This window comes from Stenella coeruleoalba (assembly GCF_951394435.1).
Source record: "Stenella coeruleoalba genome assembly, chromosome: 6".
Taxonomy (NCBI): domain Eukaryota; kingdom Metazoa; phylum Chordata; class Mammalia; order Artiodactyla; family Delphinidae; genus Stenella; species Stenella coeruleoalba.
Window position 1 is genome coordinate 101707582 of NC_137151.1, and position 26973 is coordinate 101734554.

Sequence of the window (26973 nt, forward strand, 5' to 3'; positions counted from 1 at the left end):
CTATTTTGCATTTTCAATGATATATGATTATCATTATTATTCAGTTATTGTGTAGACTATAATTATTCTCTTAAAATTTTATAATTCATCAATATTCTGTACATTAACAAAAGAATTGGGGTTTTAAAAATAAGTTTCTCTAAGCAAGAAGATAAAAACAGTGCGACTTGAACATTCCAGACTGACCAAAATTATTTATTGATTTATTATTTTAAGGATGTTCTTTGACCCATGGTAGAAAATAAAGAGCAGTGCTTGGATTTGAGATTGTCAGTATTTTATCCTTCTTGTCTAGAGCAGCAGACACTTGGTTTGTGTGATATGAATATAATTCAGAGAGAAACGTAAGGTGTATAAAAATTCAGGGAGTCCTTCAGTCTAAAATGGTCCAAATTGTTTTGTTTTTCTGAATGATGGTAAACAGATTTGGACAGTTAGTCATGGGTGTTCTTAGAATAAGGTTCCAGCCAGTCTTCATAAACAATGCTTGATCTGTAAAGGAAAAAGAGTTAGATGTTGATTGCATCTTTTCAGAAAGGAAATGGGGAAGGAAATAGTGTAAAGTGAAAAAGAAGAAAAAGCACAAAATGAACCATCACTTCCAAGGTAAGGCATTTCCTTGCTGCAAGAACCTGGTTTCAAGTGCTGCACTTTGGACTGTGATAGTATGGTTTTCTAGAGCAGTAATTGTTAAAAACTACTTCAATTTTTCAAAGAATATAGGCTAATGCTTTTATTATTGTTATGTTCCAACTAAATTAATCAGCTATTCTCTGGTTTGTTGAATCTCCACTGCTTAATTATAGTACAGACAAAGATAGGATCTATACGTGAAAGCAAAAACCTCAGAAGTTTTTGCTTGTACACTTTTACAAAAATGCTGTATTTCTAAATAACCCATATCAAGGAGATGGGTTAATATAAATAACTTGTTAGTATTAATATAATATTAATTATATTAATGTGTTCTGGTTAATATAAATAACTTCATTAAGAAGCAATACTAATTATATCCACAGCATATAAGTGAGGCTGTTACATTAAAAAAATACAATATTGAGAAACCCTTATATATTAAAGAGGAAACAGATAGATACCTTGAGAGCTCCATTTAGACAGACATGATGTGCTTGACAAAAGCTGTAGGGATAATACAGTTTAGAGTTAGAACACAGTCAAATTTAATAAGAGAGCAGTATAGTAAGTTAACTCAATTCTAATTATTCCTAGTTATAACTCTAGAGTTTATTTAAACTCTGTATAGCTTACTGTTCTTAATACTGGATTTATGGCTTTTCCCCGATTTTGTAAGTTTAGCTTTCTGAGTACGTGTTATGTTCACATGGTTAAAATTTTTCCTTGAAAGTATGAAAGAGTTTATAAAAAAAAAATGTTCTTCACCACTGTCTCCCAGCTATCTAGTTTCCTCTCTTTATAGCAAAGTTGGTAGAGCTATTATGCATGTATAAGAAAATACAAATATATGTTTGTAAAAATCTTTTTTACACAAATGGTGGCATGTTCTACAAACTCTTTTGCACTTGCTTTTCTCACTTCATAATGTATCTTAGAAATATTACCATAATCATAAACAAGGGTGTCCTTGTTCTTTTTTTAGGTCTGTAGGGAAATTCACTGTGAAGATGTACCAAAATCTATTCGATACATCGTACATTGATGGACATTAAGTTGTTCAAATATTTGGCTATCGCGAGCAACACAGTAATGAATAATGAATATGAATAATCATATATCACTCATTTCACTTGAGTGCAAGTATGTGTAAAGACTACATCCCTTGAAGTAGATTTGCTGGAATTAATAATTAATACCACATCACCACATAGGGATTTTAATGATTTATATTCCCAACAAGAATGCATGAGATCACCTGTTTCCATACACTGTCCTCAACCTAAAGTGTGGTTAAACTTTTAATTTTGGCAATCAGTATATCTAAGTGTAGTGTTAATCTGCATTTCTTTTATTATTAGTGAAGTTCAGCATATTATATTCATATATATTTTTATTTCCTTTCCTATGAATTGTCTGTTCATGTACTTGTTAATTTTTCTATTGGGTTGTGGTCTTTTTATTAATTTGTAACTTTTTTTAAAATTAGGCAAATGAACTTTCTGATGTTGACTGCAGATTTTTTTTTCTGGTTTGTTATTTGTCTTTTGACTTTGTTTCTGGTGGCTGGCCACTTAGATAAAAAAAATAATGTGGTTGAATTTATTGAAATTTGTAATACCTTCTGGGTTTTGTGTCAGTGTTGGAAATGCCTTCCCATTCCAAAAGTTATAAATAATTTTCCATGGGTTTTATACTTTTAGCTTTTACATTCAAATGTTTGACTCATGTGAAATTTATCCTAGTAGGAGATCGAGATCTGCCTTTATTTCCTAAATGACTATACCCTTGTCTAAACAATATTTATTGAATGATTCTTCTTTTATCTAATGTACTTACGGCAGTACCTGAATGTAAAACATAGTTTATAGGAAAAAAGTAAAGTTTAACCAAGATTGTCAGTGAAGATATGCTTGGCTTAGTTTTTTCTTTTCTCCTGTTCTCTTTTCTTCTCTCCTTTCCACTTCTCTTCCCACCCCTCTGCTTTTCTTGTCTTACTTTTTTCCAAGTTGTTAGACTTTATAAGTCCATATTTATATCAAAGCTGTCAACATAGCTTTACTGAGATGTGGTTAGATTAGTTTTTTGGGGGAATGGATAAGTTTTTCAATTTTGTTGCAAAGTTTTAAATTTACAAGTTATATCATGCAACTTTTTTTTTTTTTTTTTTTTTTTGCGGTACACGGGCCTCTCACTGCTGTGGCCTCTCCCATTGTGGAGCACAGGCTCTGAACGCGCAGGCCCAGCGGCCATGGCTCACAGGCCCAGCTGCTCCGCGGCATGTGGGATCTCCCAGACTGGGGCACGAACCTGTGTCCCCTGCATCGGCAGGCGGACTCTCAACCGCTGCACAGCCAGGGAAGCCCTATATCATGCAACTTTATCTTGCATCTTTATTTTGTGTGGTGTGTTGCTTTTCAGACCCTCTGGGTGAAGCTGCTATAAATTGATGGCAGAAAGACATGTACCACAATGTTCATTGCAGCTCTATTTACAATAACCAGGACATGGAAGCAACCTAAGTGTACATCAACAGATGAACGCATAAAGAAGATGTGGCATATATATACCATGGAATATTACTCAGCCATAAAAAGAAGCGAAATTGAGGTATTTGTAGTGAGATGGATGGACTTAGAGTCTGTCATACAGAGTGAAGTAAATCAGTTAGAGAAAAACAAATACCATATGCTAACACATATATATGGAATCTAAAAAAAAAAAAGGTTCTGAAGAACCTAGGGGCAGGACAGGAATAAAGACGCAGACATAGAGAATGAACTTGAGGACACGGGGAGTGGGAAAGGTAAGCTGGGACAAAGTGAGAGAATGGCGTGGACATATATACACTACCAAATGTAAAATAGCTAGCTAGTGGGAAGCAGCCGCATAGCACAGGGAGATCAGCTCGGTGCTTAGTGACCACCTAGAGGGGTGGGATAGGGAGGGTGAGAGGGAGACACAAGAGGGAGGAGATATGGGGATATATGTATATGTATAGCTGATTCACTTTGTTATAAAGCAGAAACTAACACATCATTGTAAAGCAATTATACTCCAATAAAGGTGTTAAAAAAAATTGGTGGCAGGAAGTAGAGAATTGGCCACTATGAGATAAATTTAATTTAAGCAAGAACACTAGAAAAGGAGATATAAATTGTAGCACCAGCTTTGCCATTAATGATGTGACCTTCACTAAATAGCTAAGTATCTTTGGCCTTCGGATTCCTCATTTTCATAACTGCTTGCTGTAAAGGATTTTGAGATCTCTCCAACTGTAATATTAAAGGATATTAGTATTTAATATTAAAATTTATTCTGACACAAACTCCATCTTACAGAGGTGTTGTGAAGATCTAACAAGAAAAGATAAATGTGAAAACACATTTTAACCTGTATAATAATGCACAGGAATGTTAAAACCCACTGGAGTAAATCTTATGTATATAGTCAGGTCCTTACAAGATATCTTTTTAGAGTTATTATATAACTGATTGATAATAAGTAACATTTGTATGTTCTCTTATTGAATAAGAGAGATAGAGAAGATAAGTTGTTTTAAGCTCAAAAGTTGTCCATCGTCAACCCAATCAGTTCAGAGTTGCTGTAACCACCAGAGCATGTGAGATTGTACCTTCATAGTTGATGCAGCCATTGGAGTCTTCTTGACCTGCCATCAGGGCTTCCACTTCTTCCTCTTTCATCTTTTCACCTGATGAAACAAAACTCTTTCTTCAAAAAGAAAACCAGAGAATATTTTCAACATTCCACTGTAAGTGATCAGTTTTGGACTCCTGGAGACTATAACCTCTCGGAGGATAGAAACTAAGCCCTTCCTGTTCTCTAGCCAGAAGGTTATCAATAAATTGTTTTTGAATAAATGACTTAAATGCACACTATATACCTGATCATCCAAACTCTATCCTGTAAGAACTACAATGCTGCACATTACTTATTCAATACCAATAATTTAAGTTATCATTTCCCCCAAATAAACTCATTGACATTGAGGTTAATTGATATGGTCATTAACTTTTGACTATTCTTTTTCATTTTCTGTTTGTAGTCTTTCCCCCTACTTATTTTGGTTATAACATGATTGCCCTAATTCATGCTCTTTCCTATATATTCTGTCCTATTAAGTCCACTGAAATGAATATTTCTTACCTAGTGTAGCTAGTACATGACGAAGTTCAGCACCCATAACGGTGCCATTGCCTTCCTTGTCAAAGACACGCAGACCCTCAACAAAGTCTTCATAGGTGCCCTGGTCCTTGTTGTTGGAAATAGATTGCATCATGGGCAGAAATTGTTCAAACTCAATTTTCTTGGCATTCATCTCTGGAAGAAATTGCAGTTTGGAGAGTTATTATCTATCATTAAATGCCATCTCTGAGTCACAAATTAAGCTTGAGAGTTCATTCTAGATCATCTGAAAAATCTTCATACAGCTTAAATTTCAGTTGGTAAATGACTGATGACAAAATGTTTGTAATAGATAATAGCATGAGCTCTGGAGTCGTAGTGCTTAAGCTTTTATCCTCAGCCCACCATTTACAACTGTGTGATCATGGGCAAGTTTGTTTTTTTAAAGTGAGCTATTTATTAATTTATTTATTTAATTTATTTATTTTTGGCTGCCTTGGGTCTTCGGTTGCTGTGTATGGGCTTTCTCTAGTTGCGGTGAGCGGGGGCTACTCTTCGTGCGGTATGTGGGCTTCTCATCCTGGTGGCTTCTCTTGTTGCAGAGCACGGGCTCTAGGCATGGGGGCTTCAGTAGTTGCATCACGGGAGCTCAGTATTTGTGGCTCACGGGCTCTAGAGCGCAGGCTTAAGTTGTGGCGCACTGACTTAGTTGCTCCACAGCATGTGGGATCTTCCTGGACCAGGACTTGAACCCATGTCCCCTGCATTGGCAGGAGGATTCTTAACCACTGCGCCACCAGGGAAGCCCCATGGGCAAGTTCCTTAACCTCTTTGTGCCTCAACTTTTTCATCTCTCAAAAGAGATACCTTGTAGTGGTAGTGTGAGCATTAAATGAGATAATACATGCAAAGTCTCTTACAATATCTGGGACAAACTGAGTGCTCAATCAGTGTTAGCTACTGATTTTATTAGTATTGTCAATTTAATATTTTCTATAAACACTAGGGAAGCAATATAGAAATATACTGATAACAAATCCATTAACATATAAATGTAGCAAAACCTAACTGAACTTTAATATATATTCCACTTTTGTCTGAGCTTTTGTAGAGCCTTCAATTTCTTTAAATTTTAAGTAATTCAGAAAAGAAGCCTGTGAGGAGAGCGTGTGTGTTAAATACTTTGCGATCTCCTGATTTCTCTGCAGTTTTAGAGGCCTGGAGATAAGAATTTTTTTTAGTATCTTCTGACAAGATAAACAGTATTCACAGCAAAAGTATAAAACAGACTATCCTGATGTATACAAATGGATAAAGTTATGTACCCCTAAAATCAAAATTCCCATTCAGCAGTCTTTCCTTATAGTGTAGAAATCTAGTACATTGAGTAATATTAAGAAGATTAAATTTGAATGCTGAATAAATGAACATTTACCTAATAATTCCATTAAAGATTAATGTTTGATAAGTTAGAAGATGGCATTTAAAGATGAATTTGGCTTATTACGCTCTTCCTTTATCTCATGCTCCCAGCTACTTTTTGCATGATTTACTTGGACATTTTCCTCTGAAGAAAATGAAGTTTGAGGAAAATTCCTGCAGACTGATTTAGAGGTAGGTTTTTTTGAAATCAAATTTTTTTTCTTTTGTAATAAAGGAAAATGGTCTTTTCTGGAAAAAAAAAAAAGATTATTTGCCTTCCCCTCCTTATTTTCCTTATGGCAAGGATAAATAGCCCAAATATCTACTTGAAAAAACTTCAATTTTGTCTCCTTTTTTTTTTTGTTCAGAGTGGTATTTTTCAATAGACTATTATACTTGCCATGAATCATGGGATTGGAAAAAATTTCCTTGTTCCAGACTAATGACTGGATTACTGTATCCAGCAATGACTTCTTCAATTTTGCCTCTTACATATCAGATCACTGACTTTTGCCTTAGGATTTACTTTGGGGGACTGAATGCAGATTTTGGCTTTAGGTTTTTAAGTCTTTTTACAGTTCTTAGAAACAGAAAATAGTTTTATTAAGGTGTCATCTGTGTGTTCTTAAATTAGAAAGCTGAGTTTCCTTTAAGATGGTTTTTTTTTTTTTGGCCGCACCCCGTGGCAGGCATATGGGATCTTAGTTCCCCGACCAGGGACCGAACCCATGTCCCCTGCATTGGAAACGTGCAGTCTTAACCACTGGACCACCGGGGAAGTACTGTAGGGTATGTTTAGATAACATGGTGATGATGATGATATCAGCATTAGATATCATTTCCTTTCATTAACATGAAATTATATCATGCTTACAAATTCTAAAGGAAGGTTAACTTATTTTATGAGGATAAAAACTAAGACTCTAGATGGCCAAGAGGCACACTTACCATAAAAAGTAAATTAAACCCTATTCTGTGGAACTTCTCTATAAATCTCTCTCTCACATAAACACACACACACACACACACACACACACACACACACACATCCCAACTTCTTGGAAAAACATGTGTTTACCTTCATTGCTGGGGTTTCCCAGAACCGCCTTGACCTCTGCATTGGTGGGATTTGTGCCCAGAGCCCGAAGGACATCACCAACCTGGCTTAAGGTGATCTTGCTATCACCTGTTCTGTCATATAGGAGAAATGCCTCCTTGAATTCTGAAAGAAGCAAGAAACATTAGGATGCTTTTTTCCTACTTCAGACCAATAAATTAATCCAAACTTCATCAAGGATCCAGTTCAAACTCTCCTCTACAGCTTTTGCCAGTCACTTAAGTTTTTATTGTTGGCTCTCCCTTTTCTAAGCTCAACTGACAACTCCCTTTGGACATTTCTTTTGGGGTCTATTTTAAAGCAGGATTTCCAATTTCAAGTCATATGTTCTTATTCATCAGATATGGAAATTGAAACTGCTAGTCATATTTATTCATATCTCCTTCATCTGCCTGGGACACAGGACTGGGTTAAGAAATTCTGAGGCCTTGAGAAATCTTAAGAATTCCTCATAAAATCCCTTATATAATTAACAACGTTAATAAAATTTCAAGAAAACAAATTTTTCAATCGGGGTTGTGTCATGTGAGGTTAAACCAAACTTCTTAACTTATACAGAAAAACCTGCTCTTGAGGTACAAATTGCCTAGGCTCTTCTCTTAACTAGTTTTCTTCAGGAGTAACTTCATTTTTCAGGAAAAAAAGTAGATGAGGCCAATTTCTAAGTTCTGTAGTGTCATTTAACCACTTCAATGTATGACTCTAATAGGCTCCGAGTATAACTGATTCTGAAGACTTATTTGTTTGAATCTATTGCTATGGTGATCACTTTAAACTTTACTCTTTTTTCATATAATAACGTATGATAACATGTTGCTGTATTAGCTTTAGAATGTAAGTACACGTTTTAAATTAAAATTTTATGGAGATAAGTATAGATTCACATGCAATTTTAAGAAAAAATACAGAGATCTCTTAAGTACTCTGTCTAGTTTCCCCCAATAGTACCATTTTACAGAATTACAGTACACTGTCACAACCAGAATATTCACATTGATAGACTCCACCTATTTTACTCAGATTTCCCTAGTTTTACTTGTATTCATGTGTGTATGTAAGCACATATTTTAAAAGTGTTGTCTGTTTTTATCACAATCACTCTATTGTTTACTTTCCCTAAATTTTGTCATTCTCCTTTGATAGAACTGGTTTTGCCTTTCAGGATTACATTAACAAGGAATTAAGAAGTATACACCAAAAAGACAAGAAGAGGTGCTACTATGGATTTAGGGGCAAGTAAAGATATTTTAATTGAACTTTTAAAACTTAACTAAATTAAAATTTCTGGAGAACCTAAAAGTACTGATGGCAGCTTGTTGGAGTTAATACCAACAACATTCAAAAACCCATTTGTGAATGAACTGGTAGAGGTGAAAACATTCTTTTTAGTCCATTAGTGGTCTCAGATCGAGAGATGCTATCTAGATAGATTACTCAGCAAAACATCCTATTTAACTATCCCTTCATCCCCTAATCTAAGATTGCACCAGACATTATGTTAACAATCAACTATAGATCATGTTATCATTCTTTGCTGAAATTTCCGCCTCAAGTTCTATGCAAATTGACATCACAGATCATTTCCCCAACTTAAAAGACATGCGGCAGGCACTGTGGGGTCATTAGTCAAATATTATATTTTATCTTTCTACGGGACGTGTGAAACTGAACTATTCTTATTACTGGCTCCAGGCTTTCATTCAGATTGCTCAGAGGGCTCACTATTACCCTGGTCAGATCTTGATGTAGAAATAGGGTTTTATGAGCTGTAATAGAATCTCTCTGACATGAACCCTTTTGTTGATTCAAAGGCCAAGGCCAGAAAAATGTTGCTCTTCCTACACCAGATTTTTAAGGCTTAGTTATTCTCTTGAAGAGTCTAAAACATGGGTTAGCAAATGACTGCCTACGGGCTGGCTGCCTGTTTTTGTAAATAAAGTTTTATTGGAATACAGACATGCCCATTCATGTATGTATTGTCTATGGCTGTTTTCATACCTCAGTGACAGAACTGAGTTGTTTTTACAGAGACTGTTCTGCCAACAAAGCCTAACATATTTACTATTTAGCTCTCTAAGAAAAAATTTGCCAGCCCTTAGTCTAGAACAACACTGTTCTAGGGCTTTTTGTGATGATTGAAATGTTCTGTATCTGGGCTGCCCAAAAGGGTAGTAGTTACCTTCCACCTGTGGCTTTTGAGCACTAAAATATGACTAGTGCAAAGGAGAAAGTAGACTTTTAAATGCATTTATTTTTACTTAATTACAGGTTAAATTTAAAGAGCCACATGTGGCTAGTGGCAACTCTACTGGACAGCACAGGACTTACACCTTTAGAATGCTATAATTTTCTAGTGTTTTTTTCTTTACCCCAGACTTGTGATACATTCAAGTAGAGCAGCCATGAGAAAAACTCTAATCATTGAAGAAGGAAGCAAACAAAGTATGTCTTTATTTATTTCTTAAAATGTAATATTTCCTTTTAATTTAAAATGCTTACATTTGTTTTCCTGGCACAGGAGAAAACCAGTCCACCACACCGATGTTTACTGAACCTCTATATCTAAAACCTATTTTACAGATGGAGTAATGTGGTTAATGTTCAGCACCAAGTCCTCTGTCTCTGAAAGGGTTTTTAAGTCTTCTATTGCTTGGTGCTACCATAGTTTGGCAGTCATAATGACACATAAATTAGATATTTAAGAGGACTGGGGTACAGTAGCAGATAATGTAGCAGCATCATTAGTTAAAATACATTAAAAATCAAACAAATTAGAGTAGAATTACCAACTGTTTTCAATAAGAAAAATTAGTCCTTTGTAGTATAATTTCAAATGATCATGGGTTCTGAGTCATCAGGTCATCTAATTTGTCTGCATGAAGGCATTAACCATGATGTAGATATATATGAGTCTGTACAATAGCAAATACCCTTTTTTTTCTTAACTGATTTCCAAACATGAGATATTCCAGACACTGAAACAGGCTGAAAAATGTTGAATCCTTTAGATAGAGAACTGAGTATAATTATAATTATGTACCTATGAGTATTATCACATTTATATATTATAAATCATAACATATATGCATACTTATCATTATGACCAATATCCAATTTATACAGTATTGTATAACTGAAATTTTCTTCCATCCCTTCCATAGATGTATTTTTGTCTCAGTTTATTTAAATATGTGACTCTTTCACTTCATAAGACATTCTGCCCTACACTTTCCAGTGAAACAAGAGTCTTAGGGCACAGGATCTCTTGGATCCAAAGACCTGAAGAAGAAAAAGTGGAAGTCTTAGGGAAACTATTCATATTCTTTTGAATCTCCAGAATTTGAAGTCTTCTAGTTAGAAACTGTTTCTATGAAATAAATTTCTAATTAATTTAAAGTAATATTAGATTTTGACCCTATCACTAATTCTTTGGATCTTTGAGTCAGTCTCAGCACCTCTCTGGGAGCCTGTCCTGCATCTCTAAAGATGGACCAGGAGATGGCTAAGGCTCCTCCCACAGTTTTTTGATAAATAATTTTCCCCTCATTTTCTCTGACTGCACATTTTTTCTATATCCACTTCACCTGCTATTTCTCTCAACTCACTATGGTGCCCACTGAAATTATGTGTATTTGGTAATTGGGCAGTTTTAGAATCAATTTTGTTTTCTAAATTGAATAATTTAGACCTGCCAAATCACTCTTTAGGGATTTGATTAACAAATTAGCCATCTAGACTCCACATATTTTGGGGGGGTATATGTATGGTATTACCTACTGTATCAAATTGGTTCTATTTAGAAATCAGTGAATACAAGAAATTATTTTGTGGTATTTAGCTTTTGTTTGCCTAAACTTTTGATTACTGATTATACGTGAAGGGTTCATGTTGAGAGAATTTATATTTAGAGTGATTGAGAGCATTTCTATTTAGAGTGACAACATCAGTGGGGATAATTAGAAAGAGCTAATCTCATCTCAAGAGAGTTGGTTTTCTCACATGCCATCTTTATGAGTGTGCACATATTATATCGTTTAGACTTACCATCCTGCTGTTGCTGAGAGAACTCGATCTGTTAGAAAGAAATTAACCACAAAGAATATTTTAACCAAACAAAAATGTCCTGATTTTTAAATGTATCCCAGCTCATTCCCTGAGTAATCTTCAAAGTAAGCTGAAACTGTATGCCTACTTTTCAGAGTTCAGGTATAGCTTGGATACTAAGAGGTTGAGCCATGCAGTAACATGTCTTGGAGATGAGTGATATTTCAGAGGCTAAGAAGCGCTCTGCCTACCTCTGGAATAGAGAAGCTCAATTCACTTACCAGCAATCTGGTCAGCACTGAAGGACTGCAATGGCGAGAGAGAGGAAGAAAGAAAGAAACAACTAGTACCTCTTTCAAATGCATTGACAGAAGAGAGTGCTCTCTGCTCTGAGATTTTTAGGAAGCTATGTAGGTGTCATAGAATAAGAAGGTTGCCTTAGGATACTTTTGAATCTAGGAAAAATAAAAAGCTGTTGCAAAAGATAGGGAACATCTTTCTATATCTTAATCCATGAGTCAATGATTTAACAAATGCTAAATCAAATTCTTTCTGGAATAATATAATAACCTATGGTGTATTTAACATATGTCTAATATAGACACACTGCATTAAAAAGGTCATTTGAAGTCTTTCTTCTGTTTAACCAGTATATTTTTACCCAATGCATGGAAAGTAGTTTATTTAATTTTAGTTATCAGCATCATTGGATTTTTTTTTAAGGTATAGTATTTTGCTATAGTTGCAGGTTTTTCCCTAAATTTAGATATAATAAAACTTATGTGATATAGAAAGTTGGTGAAGCATAAAGTACTGTTTTTGGGAGTAAGACATATTTTTCCAGTTGGCATAATACCTTGAATTAATCTCTCCTGTCCTCAACCCACTTTAATAAAAACCAAAAGTAGATTCTACACACATACTGAATATGTTCTCTCCTCAATTTTATTCCTATCTACTGTCTATATCTGTCTATAAATTACAAGTAGTTTTCTCACAGGACCCACCATGATGGAGCTTCTGGGCTGCAGACAGCGGCGAAGCTGAAGAGTGAGTTGAGGGCTGCTCCAATCCCTGAGTGGGGGCCTCCCTTGCCGAGGCTGCCTTTTATTTCTGGAGAAGCTGTGACCTCACAGCTAGCATCAGGTTTCAGAGAGAAGTAGCCACTCCCCTTGGAGAGTTTTTTAGCTTTCTTAGGGCAAAGGGAAAGAGGGATCTGTACCCTGAGGTCTATTTTTAGGAAATCAGAACCTAAGAGTGGACAGCCATGGTGAGACCAATGCCTATCAGTACTTTTATGGTCTTTATCCCTGAGATGTTTTCTTGAGCATCTTCCTTTAAGAAACTTCCTATTTGTTCAGTGGCAGAGGAGCTTAGAATTTCTCTAAAGGCTACAGCTGATCCCTTCTCTTGGTGAATTATGGACTTTGCAAACTTCAAGTCAGCAGTTTTGGTATAAATGGAACTTTCTGGATGGGACTGGTTTGGGGTTTCAAATGGCAACTGCTATAGAAGAAACACTCTCTGCAGCTCTGTCCCTTATGGTAAAGTTCAGAGGACTTGAAAGGGGTACATACATTTTGTGTGTTTCTTGGGTCTATCCAAGTGAAAATCTGGTCAGTTTGTGAAATCTCCAATTAAAGACCACTCTTTGTACATTGTATTTTCAGGAGTATAGAGTTTATCTAAGCCAGGAATGGTTTTAATCTCCATTTTCAGCACTCTCCCTCAGTTTTCTTACATTAGGGCCGGGTATTTGCTTTCCTACCTGTTATCTTTATGGTGGCTGACTAGTCATATTTTTTGAATTCATGAAGTTCTTCTAGGAGGGATAGCTGATGGACCATTTTGTGTTCTTTTTCTCTCATTCTGTACATGTTCTTTTAAAATTTAAAAATGTTGCTTATGTTCTTACCAGAATGTGCTGATTCCCTTTCTGCCATGTCAAACATTTTATGACTCAGTCACCAGACTGAGAACCAAAAGAATACAAAGCAGGTGTTGTGAAATGCAAAGTTGTACTTTAGAATTTTAAAGGTATCCATGGCATTGGCTGGTAGTAAGTTTTTATGACAGCTTACCTGAAAATAGGGGACAACGCCCTTCCTAGAATGGTACTGAGAAGAGACCAGTCTAGTCAGAACTAAAGTTCAGACATGTTTATCAGTTTTCTACATATTTAAAGCAGCTCAAAGGCATAAAGAATGTTAGAGATAAATTCTAATTTAAGTACTGTTTCAGCAACTATTTTTAACGGAATGGTCACAAAAAGCATAATCTCCCTCTGCTAGGCAGATGTATACTTTGCAGCTTTTCCCCATGCCATTTGGAAAGAAATCAGCATTTAAACGCATATCATTTTTTGTCCAAAGTTTATAAGTAGTGAAAAAGATCTCATGGAGTCTGAGTCCCAAAATTAGAATTGAAAATATAACTTAAAAAATATTAGTAGTTGGGGCTTCCCTGGTGGCGCAGTGGTTGAGAGTCCGCCTGCCGATGCAGGGGACACGGGTTCGTGCCCCGGTCTGGGAAGGTCCCACATGCCGCGGAGCGGCTGGACCCGTGAGCCATGGCCGCTGAGCCTGCGTGTCCGGAGCCTGTGCTCCGCAATGGGAGAGGCCACAACAGTGAAAGGCCCGCATACCGCAAAAAAAAAAAAAAAAAAAAATTAGTAGCCAGGTAGACATATCTTCATGAATAGATTGACATTTTGAGAGGTTGTTGGGAAATGGAAGTTAATAGAAAAAATTTAAATCCTTTGACTCATTAGGGGAAAATGAGAGGGAGGGACAAAGGTAGAAATTTGTCACCTTTGATAGTTGTGTAATTTGGAGTCTCATGATTTCTGATGCAAAAATTAAAGCCATTAGAGCAGACCGTGTTTCTTTGTGTTTTACTCTTGTATTTAGGTATTGTGTCATTAAATTTGAATTGCCCTATAATCAGTATTGAGCACTAGCATATATCTTTGGTAGAATTGATAACTATGGATAATACAAAACAAACTCATCAAAGTTGTCTTACATAATGCCCATCCCATCATATAACCTACATAATGCTCATTTTCATTTTTTTCAGATAGAAAAATGTGTCCTTGAATACATATAAAATACAATCAATTTGTGTCAAATCTGTCAAGTAAACTGGAAAGTCGTTTTAATAGCTGTATTTACGTTATAAATAAGCTATTCATAACCACTTGCCTATTATGTAAAGGTTTATTATTTATTAAAATATAATGGAGGCAGTTAAACTATTTCACTCTAGCTTTTACCTGTATCTTTATCACATAGAGAATGAGAGTGTAGATTTTTTTGTGCTTACTGAGGATCAAAGTAAACATTTAAGCAAGCTATTGACAATGGTAGAGAAGGCTACAGTTTAGTCTAGTCTAGACAATAAGCTATAGTTTAAAAGTAAGAAGACCTAGATATTGTGCCCATAGAATAAGTGGGAGATGCTATTTATTCTCTGGTACACTTTTACAAATGGCCAAAACATTCTCTTGTATCTCTTCCTGGGTGTTATAATGATGAAGTAATCAACCCTTTGAAGATAGGTGTGATATGAATACAAAATGTCAGCTGATTTTGGACTCAGTTTGCTATGTCATCATTTGGTTTGTTTTGAAAATTAGATTTTAAGTCTCTTCTATCTGGAATGTTCTCCTGTCATTTCTGCTTCTTAGAAATTAACTATCCTTCAAAGCCCTTGAAAGAACCTTTACTATTTGCCTAGCTCCTGGGATACTAGGAGCTATCCTTTCTGCCACTGAAATATGTTTTAACCTTCCTGGCTGTAAACTTTTGGGAAGCACAGGCTGTTACTGGAGACCATTTCCCTTGGTCCATGATGTGAACCCAAGTGTGAGCCTCTCCCTCCTGGAATGCTACCCCTGCCTTATACTTAGATTGTATCCCCCATAACTCTATAAAATACCTTGCCTATATTATATGCTCAGCAGAATTTTAATTAAATTAAAATCTTTAGAACAGATGTATAGTAAGTTCCTCCTTCAAACAAGTCTTCTCCTCTAGGATATTATCTTTTAAAAAATTTTTTATTTTATTTTTTTCTTAAGATTTATTTTTTAAAAATTTATTTATTTATTTAACATCTTTATTGGAGTATAATTGCTTTACAATGGTGTGTTAGTTTCTGCTTTATAACAAAGTGAATCAGCTATACATATACATATATCCCCATATCTCCTCCCTCTTGCGTCTCCCTCCCACCCTCCCTACCGCACCCCTCTAGGTGGTCACAAAGCACCAAACTGATCTCCCTGTGCCATGAGGCTGCTTCCCACTAGCTATCTATTTTACATTTGGTAGTGTATATATGTCCATGCCACTCTCTCAATTCGTCCCAGCTTACCCTTCCCCCTCCCTGTGTCCTCAAGTCCATTCTCCACTTCTGCGTCTTTATTCCAGTCCTGCCCCTAGGTTCTTCAGAAACCAGTTTTTTCTTTTTTACATTCCATATATATGTGTTAACATACGGTATTTGTTTTTCTCTTTCTGACTTACTTCACTCTGTATGACAGACTCTAGGTCCATAGGATATTATCTTCCTTGAGAGAACGGACCTTGTCAGTTCCTTCAAAGAGCTTACATTCTAGAGTAGGGGCACACATTCTTCTTTGGTGCTGTATCTCCAGCACCTAGAACTGCCATGCATATAGTAGGCATGCTCATTTTAAATTATTGATGTATATGCCTTTATATTTCCAGAATCTTTCCTTGGATTTTATATAAATGTTATGATCAGGACTTCTAATTTGCCAACCCCCAATTTGTTTTTTTAAAGGGTGTTTCCATTTTAGCCTAAATACTTATCTTAGACTGTTGGTAAAATAACTGCCTTCCACATTTTTACGATTTATGTACTATTTAGTATTGGATTTAGGTAAGTAGTAGTCAGCAAGGTACTGGTACTAAAAAAGATTTTTATTGCAATGTTTTCAGATTATTTTTCACTTTGTGAAGTACTTTTCTAATAGTAATCATGAGGTTTGGTTAATTGATTAAAGACAAGATAAAATTTCTGGTATATAGAAGGAATTGATTTATAGAAAAATATTAAAATGCATTTAATCAAACAGGCTCTGGAATTGATGTATCTTAAGCTTTAGTATAACAAGAAGAGCTATAATTAAAGACGATCTGGAAGTTATGTGATGTTGAATACTGAGGGCTAATGCCCTAGGAAGGAACATAGACTACAGTCTTTAAAGAACTTCATCATCACTGCTAGATATTACAATAGGGCTAATGACTGGTGAGGCTAAGTAAAGACCTTAATCTAACCAGGGCCAGTTTTCAATCAAGAAAACATTGCTGCATGTTCTTTGATTTAATGCCTGGCAGGGAGAACAAAGACCTGGATGTATGCAAACCCTAACAAAAACAATAATTTTCACTCCAATCTTAGAGTTATGAGGAATCATTGTAAAAGGCTAGCAGAAGTACTATTTTGGAACTCTGAGAGTTTTGTGCTTCAGAACAATTCACTTAATTTAAAGGAAATAGATATTTTTATTGCAGTTTTTTATTTCAACAAAGGATATATTTAGGCTGGTGACTCTAATATGGTATAAAAAGGAGAAATTAAGATCAATGAGAATACAGTAGCAGCCCAGGTTGTCTAATACAAGAGAGAATAGATGGTTATATTGGATAAACTGATCTGAATAGAAGAGGAAATGAGTAATTCTGTGGTTAGGATGCCTAGACTAGTCAACTGAATTCAGTCACATTAGAGCAAAGGCTGAATTATTAAAATAATACAATTTAGACCCACAGGAATTAACAAAGAGGTTTAAGTGAATTTTAATAAAAATGTGACCTAAGTCTGTACTACTTTGGATTTCTTATCAGCTTTCCCGTGAGAGTTGCACCTGCTCTACTTTGTGCATTTGTTTGTATGCAATTTAATTTAAAAATCCAAGTTGTGTTTACGTTCTTTCCTTCCTCTTTTTATTTTTAAAATAAAAGCATTTGTGAAAAATGCTTTGAAAAATGCTTTCTGTATGTGTTTTAAGAAATTATAAGTATCTGCTTTTTCCTCCATATCTGGAGTAGAAGTTCTGTTAGTGACAACAGGGATATATGAATATTGATATTACTATTTTGGAGATTTCAGGTCTTTGATATGGTGGAAAGAGACTTAGATGGGGATTGAGGTATTCTGAATTTTGTTCTGGCTCTCCTGTAACAAATCATGTGTCTTTTGATTAAATAACTTCTTTTATCTGGGTTATAGCTTTCTCAAATATGAAATATTAAACTGCATGATTTCTGTGGTTGCTTATGGTTCTATAATGTTGTGAGTTTTCCATCCTTTTGTCAGTAGTATCTATAGCAACTCACTTTTTTTTTAATGGAAAAGGGTAATTTGCCTAAAAATTTGGTAAATGATATTATTTTGAAGTAGTTTAGATAAAGAGGAGTTAAACAAAATAAAATTTCATAACACTGTGTTCAGATGAGTATTTTATAGCTCACTTATATCAGGAGATGGTATATCATTGGGTACTTACTAGGTACAAAGAACCTCACTTGCCACAGTGGAAGGAAGAAGATAAAGTTGAATAAGATGTGGTTTTATCTTTAGGAAAAATTTTCTGCTCTGGCTTCAACTCACTATTATTAATTTATGATCAGAATAACAAAGATTTATCATCCATATAATTTACATTTTAGCCAGTATAACTGAAGCCATTACTACTAGTATATTGCAATTTTTGCCCTCCAGGTTCTGATTTGCGGGGAGAAACAAACCGTAGAAGTTGATGCAGAAACAAACTACGGAAAATCTTATTTTCATAAAAAAACTATTCCAGTATGAAGAGAAGCAGAAGAAAGTGTAGTATCAGCAGACTAAATATAATCCTTTCCACAGTTTCCATGAGTCAGATGGTGCTTAATGCCGGGTAATTATGGAAAGGCTTCTAAAGACAACTTGCCAGGGGGTTCATTTCAGCACTGAAATGTCGAGAGGCTAAATTTGGCACTGTCACTTTGTGGTCTCCTTGTCTTGCACAAATTTCATTATCTTTAAAATTAAAAGTGCTGTTCACTATTAATTGGTGAACATACATATTCCTTTCCAAACTGCCTTTTACATTGCAAAGACATTATCCAGTTACATATTACTTAAAATATAATTTTAGACAGAGTTACAGAATGCCCTTTAATATCTTCCCACTCCACTCCACCTGCTCTCTTCTTTTACAGAGTAGATGTTTCAAAGTGGAAACTTGTTACTGATACCTAGTGATAATCTCACATAAATTTTGGTTTGCTTCTGAGGTTATAATCATGCCACAAATGGATGAATATCGCAGTTGGTTGAGATTTTAGTTGTATTAAAAATTAGTCTGTATTAAAAGGCCAGAGTAAAAGAAGACAAACTCTTAAAATTATATAAAGAAAACTTAGAAACAACTTATGTCTTCACTTATTTAGACATATGTCTTCACTTCTAATTAGAAATTGACTATGTCTTCTATTCCTATTTCTTTTCCTCAGATTAGTTAAGATTTAATCATTATACACGTGGCATTATATTTCTATATATGACTCCAAAGAATATTTGTTGAGATTTCCAGTTTAAATCATGCTACTTATTTGTAAACAAAATAGAAACCCATCCCATTCTTAGAATATTAACCTGATGGAAAAATTTGGAGGTCATGTTTGAAATATGTGTATGTTTAATTAAACAAAAGCAAAATTATTTTAAAATACAATAAATTTCACTACATTTAACAATATTAAAAAATACTTTGGTATAGTTTTTTTCAAGCTTTATTGAGATATAATTTACATATAATACTGTATAAGTTTAAGGTGTACAACATGATGATTTAACACATGATAATTTTGATATGTGAAATGATTACCACAGTAAGGTTAGTTGGTTAACATAGCCATCATACTACACAGTTATATATATATATTTTTTTTTGTGGTGAAAACTTTTAAAATTTATTCTCTTAGCAACTTTCAAGTATACAATATGGTACTGTTAACTATAGTCACTATGTTGTATTTTAGATCCCAGAACTTATTAATCTTATAACTTGCAAGTTTGTACCCTCCGTTCACCTTCACTCTTTTCTTCCATCCCCACCCGACCCTAGCAACTACCAATCTACTCTCATAATAGCATTTTTAACATCCATGTTCCATTTACAACTTTTTACAGGAAGCTGGAGCAAAGTGCCTGGGGTCTTTCTAGTTTCTTAATATCTCACCTTCCATCTGTAAATGAGAACACCCAACCCGTCAGCAACAGGTGCTAAGATAGGGGGAAGCTGAGGAAAACAAAACAGTAATGAACTGCCAAGGTCAAAAGTCTTGATGACCTAGCTCTGATGTGTGCCTCTCACCTTCTGGCTACCGAAGGGCTGTGAAGGGCAATGTGAGAATCACCCTTATATTGACCACTCTTAACCTCATATCCTTAAGAGCAAAAAAGGTTCCTTTTCACATTCTTGGAAACAGCAACTTCCCTTTTATAAACAGGAGGTAGTTTAGGATATGGTTAACACAATTGACTCTGGATTTGGCCTGCTAGGTTATATCCTAGCTCTGTCACATACTTGTTATTTGATCATGGGCCTGACATTGAACCTCATTTAGGCTCAGCTTCTTTTCTTGCAAAATGAGGCTAAAAACAACCTTAGTGTAATGTTTTGTGGATTAAATAAGATAATAAGGCACAGAGTAAATTCATAATAAATACTGATTATTATATTACAAAAAACTTTATAATTTTCAAAGCCTTTCATGAGCCATGACCTCATTTGATTTTTACAACAATCCTTCTAAGTAGGACTGGGTTTGTATCAGCTTTGTTAGAGATGAGAAAAAATAATTTATAGATTAACACAAAAGGTCCTATACCTGGACAAGGACAAGTCAGGTGTTTCAATGAATACATAATATTTGCCTCCACTGAATACTCATCAGTAAGTAGATGTATTTATTGAGAATACTATATTTCCACCTTATTAACTGAAAGTTTAAATCTTCCCAAGCATATGGTCAATTGTTGCTGTGAGATTTGTTATTTGATGAGTTTCTGTCAATGCATTCTGTACCGTTACCACTTTTTGTAATGTCGCCCGCAGTATCTGGTCAGGGATGACCTGATTGAGTGGTGAATACAACGAGAATTAAAATTTAAGCAGCACAATGACAGACATGATTCAAAGTCCCATCACCTCAGAGCAATCCTGACATATCAGCTAAGGCATGCATCATGCAAAAAATTTGCTTAAACATTGAAGATCTTTTAAAATCTAGGCACATGGTCATCTCATACTTATTTACTTTTGTTATTTCATTTGGTTGCAGTTTTGGGCAACAGGTGTTAATTCTTGTGTTTGTACTTGAAACTAAACTTATGCTGGGTTTTACTTCCCACACTTGGCGATTCTGTCAGGCTTTAGTCTGGGCATTGTTGCTGGAAGTATCAGCTCTCTGAAAGCAAAGAGTGCTTAGAACCACCCAGGACGGTAGCTTTAATGTTCAGATATCAGCAGTATTTGTGTTTTTGAAAAGGATATTCATAGAAAATCCATGGGGCTAGGACATCAGGTAAGCATTCCCTCAGAAAATATAAAAGGTTTTATGTCAGAACAACCAAAGAAATGTTCTAAAGAAATAACCAATAAAGCAGGAAATCAGGTTGAAAAACACATTTAAAAAATGGATAAAACTCATTCATATTGTTTAGAGTTTATGCAGAGTCAAATATGTGGCTAGTAACATAGTATATTATAATATGGAACATAGATATTAACTGGGATAGTATTGAGGGATTAAATACTATGATTGTAATGACTATAATATTACACTAAAATAGTTCCACTTAAATGTCAGCCCTACTCAAAGTGTAAAGAACAGCTAGATTTCCAATCTTATATGATTTATGAAAGAAAGTGTAAAATTCAATTAAGTTTTGTTCTTTATCGAGTTTTCAGAAAGTTAATGAACACATATAACAACTCGATTAATTTCTTTAAAGTTCATTTTCTCTGCTTGAAAAACGTTTATAACTTATATGAGGTAATATATCTAGAAATATCACATGATTAAAAGCATCATAATATGAAATGTTTTAATGCACATTTTAATTAGTCTTCTTACCTATTGGGATGAAATTAGATTTTATAAAGTTCTCAAGTTGCATCACATTCTTTGGCTATGTTATAATATCTATAAATATGCACTGATTTCATATTATTGAATGCATATCATTAAAGCCATTTAAATTCTTTTGCAAAAATATGCTTCTTTTCTTTGTTCTCTTTCCATTAGGAACGGGCTCTCTGAATGAAAGATAATCTGTTTCTTCTAGATTCATTTAACTTCTCCTTTTCTTGGTTTGTGTCCCTTATCAACATCCATCACATCTTTAATTCTACAATGAAATAGTGAAGATGGAGCATATCCCATCTTTACAGAGACTCTCTAGGAGTATTTCCTTCTTTTGCTTAGCTGTACTAGTTCACACTAGCATTAATTCAAGATATAGATGAAAGGATAAACCAGTTTTCAAGATACAGAAAAGCATCACTTCTCTGCTATGCAGAAGCAATCAGTTTATTTTTTTGGATTTAAAAAGTGATTTTTTGTCTTTTCTTGGAGACTTCTTACCTGCCAAACTAAATTTTTATTTATTTACTTATTCTTACTCTGTTCCTTGGGGAAGAAAATTAATGCCTCTTTTCATTAGTGGGATACTTCTTTTTCTCCTTAAGAAGACACATTTTTTTCTTTCCAAATGCTTGTAGTCCCAGATACAAAGGGATGATATTGTCTTATAAATCACAGTAAATATAAAGAGGAATAGCTTTGACACTGATTCATAAAATGGGGAGTCAAAGAATAGAGGCAATTGGAATTATTGCAGTGGCTATAATCATGCTTATTGTATAATGTAGTCAGTGTGCATCTATAAGATATTATTAACTAGTATTGCTGGAGATGAAAAATTTGATTTCCTCATAATGAACTGTATGCATGCAGTCCTCAAGACAGAAAAACATTTACTGGAAGATATGACATTCATTTTTGTCTCCTAAGTGGATATAAATTAGGAATAGTTCCTGATCAATATTAGATTCTACGACCAACTATTTTCCAAATATGACTTCAGTTACCTACTAACTCAAGAGAAAATGTCTGTCAAGATCTACTTCTACTCTGAAACATAAAATTTCATGTTTAATTGGAATGCTATAAAAATTTGGAATATATTTACTTAATATCATCATATACATCTAAGGGTGATCTGATTCAATATTTATGTCAGGAATATTTTTAAGAATCTACAGTTATACTCAAATAGTCAATGAATTATTTATTTATAGGTTAGCTTGGCTGTTGCAAGTAAACAGCATATTAAATGTCAGCAAGTATTAAGTTAGCAAAATTCAGATTTATTAAGCACAGAACTATTGGCTTAAGTGAAATGATCACCTCCTAGGCACTTTCACCCACTAGTTTTCCATATAAGGCAGGGTTCCCTACATGAAGATTTTCAAACTGTCATTCAGACCAATCAGAGCCCAATGAATGAGGAGATGGTGCACATTTGATGGGTCACATTGCCAAGAGGAAACAGGCACATCCATGGCGTCATTCTTCCAAAAGCGGATAATCTTTTGGCAGTGGAGAACTTTGATCACAGCAAAGTGTTGACATGAAAATCAATCACATTCTCTTTAGTTCAAGATCAGTATGCAAGAGGTCAAAGACATAAGCTCAAAGCCGTATAACTAGCAAGTTTTACCATATTTGGGGGGGGGGTTAGTTTCATTTAGAAGCAACTCACATTCTGAATTAAATAATGTATATATAAATAAACAAGATGACAGTTATAGTCACTGAAACACTTGAGTGCGTAGTTGTCTGCACTGGGATGTCATTTAGTGTGGTATCAAACTTTATTAAGCAAAGCTGGAGGGGGAATTGAATTGCAAAAATCTCTTTTTCATATGAAATAAAGCAAATGTCAAATAAATACATCTCGGACAACTGGGTCATCAGCTGTTTTTAAACTTTTGGAAACAAGTAGGGACTAAAACTTTCCTTTTGATGTAGCTTAAAGGAAGAGATCCAGTTTCCATAGAGATTTTATTAAAAAAAAAAAAAGAAACCACTGGTTTAAATGTTTATAAAATTATACATTTTGCACTTTGACAATTTAGGGAAAAAAGGAAACAGAAACAAAAAGAGCAAATACAGGTTCCAAATATAATGCCATACTCATAATAATTTTAGTGAAATTATATGCTACAGTTTATTTACTTTTTAAATCAAGATTCTCTTCTACCCAAATCCACCAGTTTGCTTAGTAATTCCATTCCTCTCAATGAAAAATATGCCCCTCTGAAAGTTCCTAGTGTTCCCTACTGTTGAAAGATGTTTCAGTGACCAAACAGTTCACCCTTTTCATTACCTTAATGGCAGAGAGGTCAATCTTTGCTTCTTTGGGTGGGGCAGGTGCAGGTGCAGGTGCAGGTGCCGGGGCAGGGGCAGGGGCTGGGGCAGCAGCGGCAGCAGGTTTCTTCACGTCCTTCTTTGGTGCCATTGTGTTTAAAAGGATGGGTTTAAAAAAAAAGAGAAGGAGAACCTCCTAAAGAACCTGTCAAACTGATTCTTGGAAGAGGAGTGGTGGTTTGCCTGATCCACAGACTGGTGTCTTGAAGGTGGACCCAGAGCATTAAATGGTATAAGGGCATGCATATATAGTTCACTTAGTGCCTAACAGCATCTTGACACTTGAGGCTGGATTGGACAGTTTGCTAGTCCAGGGGGATGGCATTCCGGCCCAGACTATAAATGGAAACTAAAGGGTCAGGGCTTCATCAATTTTTTTAACTCCTCGTGCGCTGTTCTTCCCCCCTCCCTCTACCTCCATGTATAAAGGAGAAAGAAGTATGACAAAGCCAGCCAGATTCAGATCCTTTGGTGAAAGTAAAGTAGATTGACTGATCCTTTCTCTTGGTAGAATGACAGTTCTGCTGAAGTTGTAAATCTTTTTCCCCCCTATGCCTAAGAAACTTTCCTGAAGGATTTGATTTCAACTTGGAATTTTGGCAGAGGCAGTATCACCAGCTTTCACGCAGCTTATTTTCTCATGCCCCTCCTCCCTTGCCATAATTTGCAAGAAAATGTTTGTCAGCAAAGAGGTGATGGTGTTTAAAAATAAAAAGCAGACGTATAAGGAAAGCCCATTAAGTCTTAAAGTGGCTTCCCTTCTACGGAGTACAAACTCTGACTCTCTCTCTCTCTTAAATGGTGGTGAATTGTATGCTAAGAAAAATAATTAAAAACCCCTTCCTGTCACTTAACTTTTTTCTATAATGAAAAATATCAAATGGGATGGAAATAACATGAAGATTTACCCTCTTGCCAAACACTTTTTCTAAGAGTTAAGTAACTTTCAATCACAGTAGATATTTATCCATTTTACTTCCTAAATGGAACTAAGCCTAATTAGTTATCACCTAAATTTTTTATCCATACTAGGGAGATAAGATAAAATTTTAAATTTACCTAAGTGGCCAGAGAGATAAAGAGAGAAAAGGACTTTATCAGTAGGTGGAAATTTTGGTGAGTAACTTGAAAGTTTTTCCTTTTCTGTCCTTGGCTTTCTCAGTTTGCAAGACTAGACTTTCATATGAAGAAACACGTGATTAGCCAATGTGCTAATCCTGTGATTAGCCAATGCACAACCCTCACTTCTGTTAACTTGTGAGATATATAATTACTGAGTAGTCATTAATCAGTAAAAAGCCAACAAACAAAAACAAAACCAAAAAAATCCAGTAGCAAGTTTGGGATTTTTTTTTTTGCGGTACGCGGGCCTCTCACTGTTGCGGCCTCTCCTGTTGCAGAGCACAGGCTCCGGACACGGACACGCTGGCTCACCGGCTATGGCTCACAGGCCCAGCCGCTCCGCGGCATGTGGGATCCTCCCAGACCGGGGCACGAACCCGCATCCCCCGCATCGGCAGGTGGACTCCCAACCACTGCGCCACCAGGGAAGTCCCAAGTTTGGGATTTTAAAAGAGCAAATTTACACATTACATATATAAGAATATATAAACATTATATGTATGTTTACTTATAAAGTATACATATATAAGTGTATATGTGTAAACACACACATTATATATTCTAATTGTTGAATATAATTGTGTTTAAAGATATAGATTTATTAGCCATTTACTTTTGGTCTGATATAAAAGCATTCCCCAACTTGGGGAAGGTCACTATTCCTCTCCATATATTATAGCTAAGAGGGATTAAGACTCATATGAGCAATCATTCATTAAGTCACCACTGACCCGCAGTTAGTCTGATCTCACATAGTGGCCTGATCTACTGGATTATGTTATCCACATAGGTTCAGGAGAAGCTTTTTTATTAGCTCCCTCCCCCATGCTACCCCACATCAAGGGCTCAATTATTACCTAAATTAGCTGCTCATACTCATTTCTGACATGTAAGACAGTCATGAGAATCAGAACATATTTCACCTAAGCATATTCCTTGTCTCAAATTTAAATAATTAGAATTAAGAAAATAATGCAGTGTTTTATAATAGAAACTGTTTTTGTAAATAGCAGAAATTTGTCCACCAGTTTGTTTTCCTTTGGATTATCAAATGAATTACTGAGTGATGGCTATGCTGTAACTTTAACTCACAGCCTATATTAATACTTTGCTCCATGTGCAGACATCCCTTAATATCTGTGACAGGCTTACAAGTAAAAGAGCTTTATGTCTTCTGAGCAAAACGATTTGAAATTGGAACACTTTATTTCATATTAAGGGGGGGAATGGCTTGATCTCACTGTATGTCTAAATCCTTTGTGTTAGGAAATAATGTACCGTAGGTTTATAAATTCACAGAGGAAAAATATGTTGGTGTAAAGTTTTCTTCTTGAAAAGTGGAAATCACAAAGGTACAGTGCCATTCATATCTTATCGAGGGTACATGCTATCAACATGACATTACTCTTGATATTAACCTTGACCATGAGGCTGAGGTGGTGTTTGACAGGCTCCTCCTCAAAACCCACAACATAGTCTAATCATGTGAAAAACACCAAACTGAAATTGAGGGACATTTTACAAAATTCCTGAGGAGCACTTTAAAAAATAGTCAAGATTATCAAAAACAAGGAAAGTCTAAGAAACTTTCACAGCCTAGAGGAGCCTAAGGAAACATGACGAGTAAATGTGGTATCCGAGTTGGAATCCTAGAATAAAAAAGGGACATTAGGTAGAAACTTGAATAAAGTTTCTAAATAAAGTTGAATAAAGGAAATTTGAATAAAGCATGGACTTCAGCTAATATTAGTGTATCAATATTGGTTCATTAATTATGACAAATGTACCATATTAAAGTAAGATGATAAGAATAGAGGAAACTGGGTGTGGAGTACATGGGATCTCCCCTCAACTTTTCTATAAATCTACAACTATCCTGAAAGAAATAATTTATTTAAAAAACCCATGAACTAAAAGAAGTAAAACTAATCCACCCTGAAGCTTCAAAGAAAGGAGGTGTAAGATCTCATT

The 26973-nt window shown here is 35.1% G+C and overlaps 2 protein-coding genes across 3 annotated transcripts in view; one reads left to right on the forward strand and one right to left on the reverse strand.

Annotated features, from left to right (window-relative positions):
- Window positions 1–127: 127 nt before the first annotated feature.
- On the reverse strand, window positions 128–24102 carry MYL1 (myosin light chain 1; the record flags this gene model as incomplete). Of its 2 annotated transcripts, XM_079924870.1 has the most annotated exons (7): window positions 23840–24102; window positions 11363–11390; window positions 7280–7423; window positions 4801–4974; window positions 4268–4345; window positions 1098–1140; window positions 128–492 (listed from the first exon to the last, which is right to left on the reverse strand). In XM_079924870.1, exons 1-6 carry the CDS (start codon window positions 23969–23971, stop codon window positions 1112–1114), a joined length of 585 nt encoding a protein of 194 aa, XP_079780996.1. In that variant the 5' UTR covers window positions 23972–24102. The 2 variants fall into 2 exon arrangements, with proteins under 2 accessions (XP_079780996.1, XP_079780995.1); XM_079924869.1 differs by lacking the exons at window positions 128–492; window positions 1098–1140 and having other exon boundaries at window positions 4224–4345.
- Window positions 5793–26973, forward strand: part of CPS1 (carbamoyl-phosphate synthase 1) — a 348188-nt gene continuing 327007 nt past the window's right edge. Inside the window, exons 1-2 of the mRNA XM_079924871.1 lie at window positions 5793–6393; window positions 8481–8554. The gene's annotated coding sequence lies outside the window, so the exon portion shown is untranslated. The remainder of the gene's footprint in view (window positions 6394–8480; window positions 8555–26973) is intronic.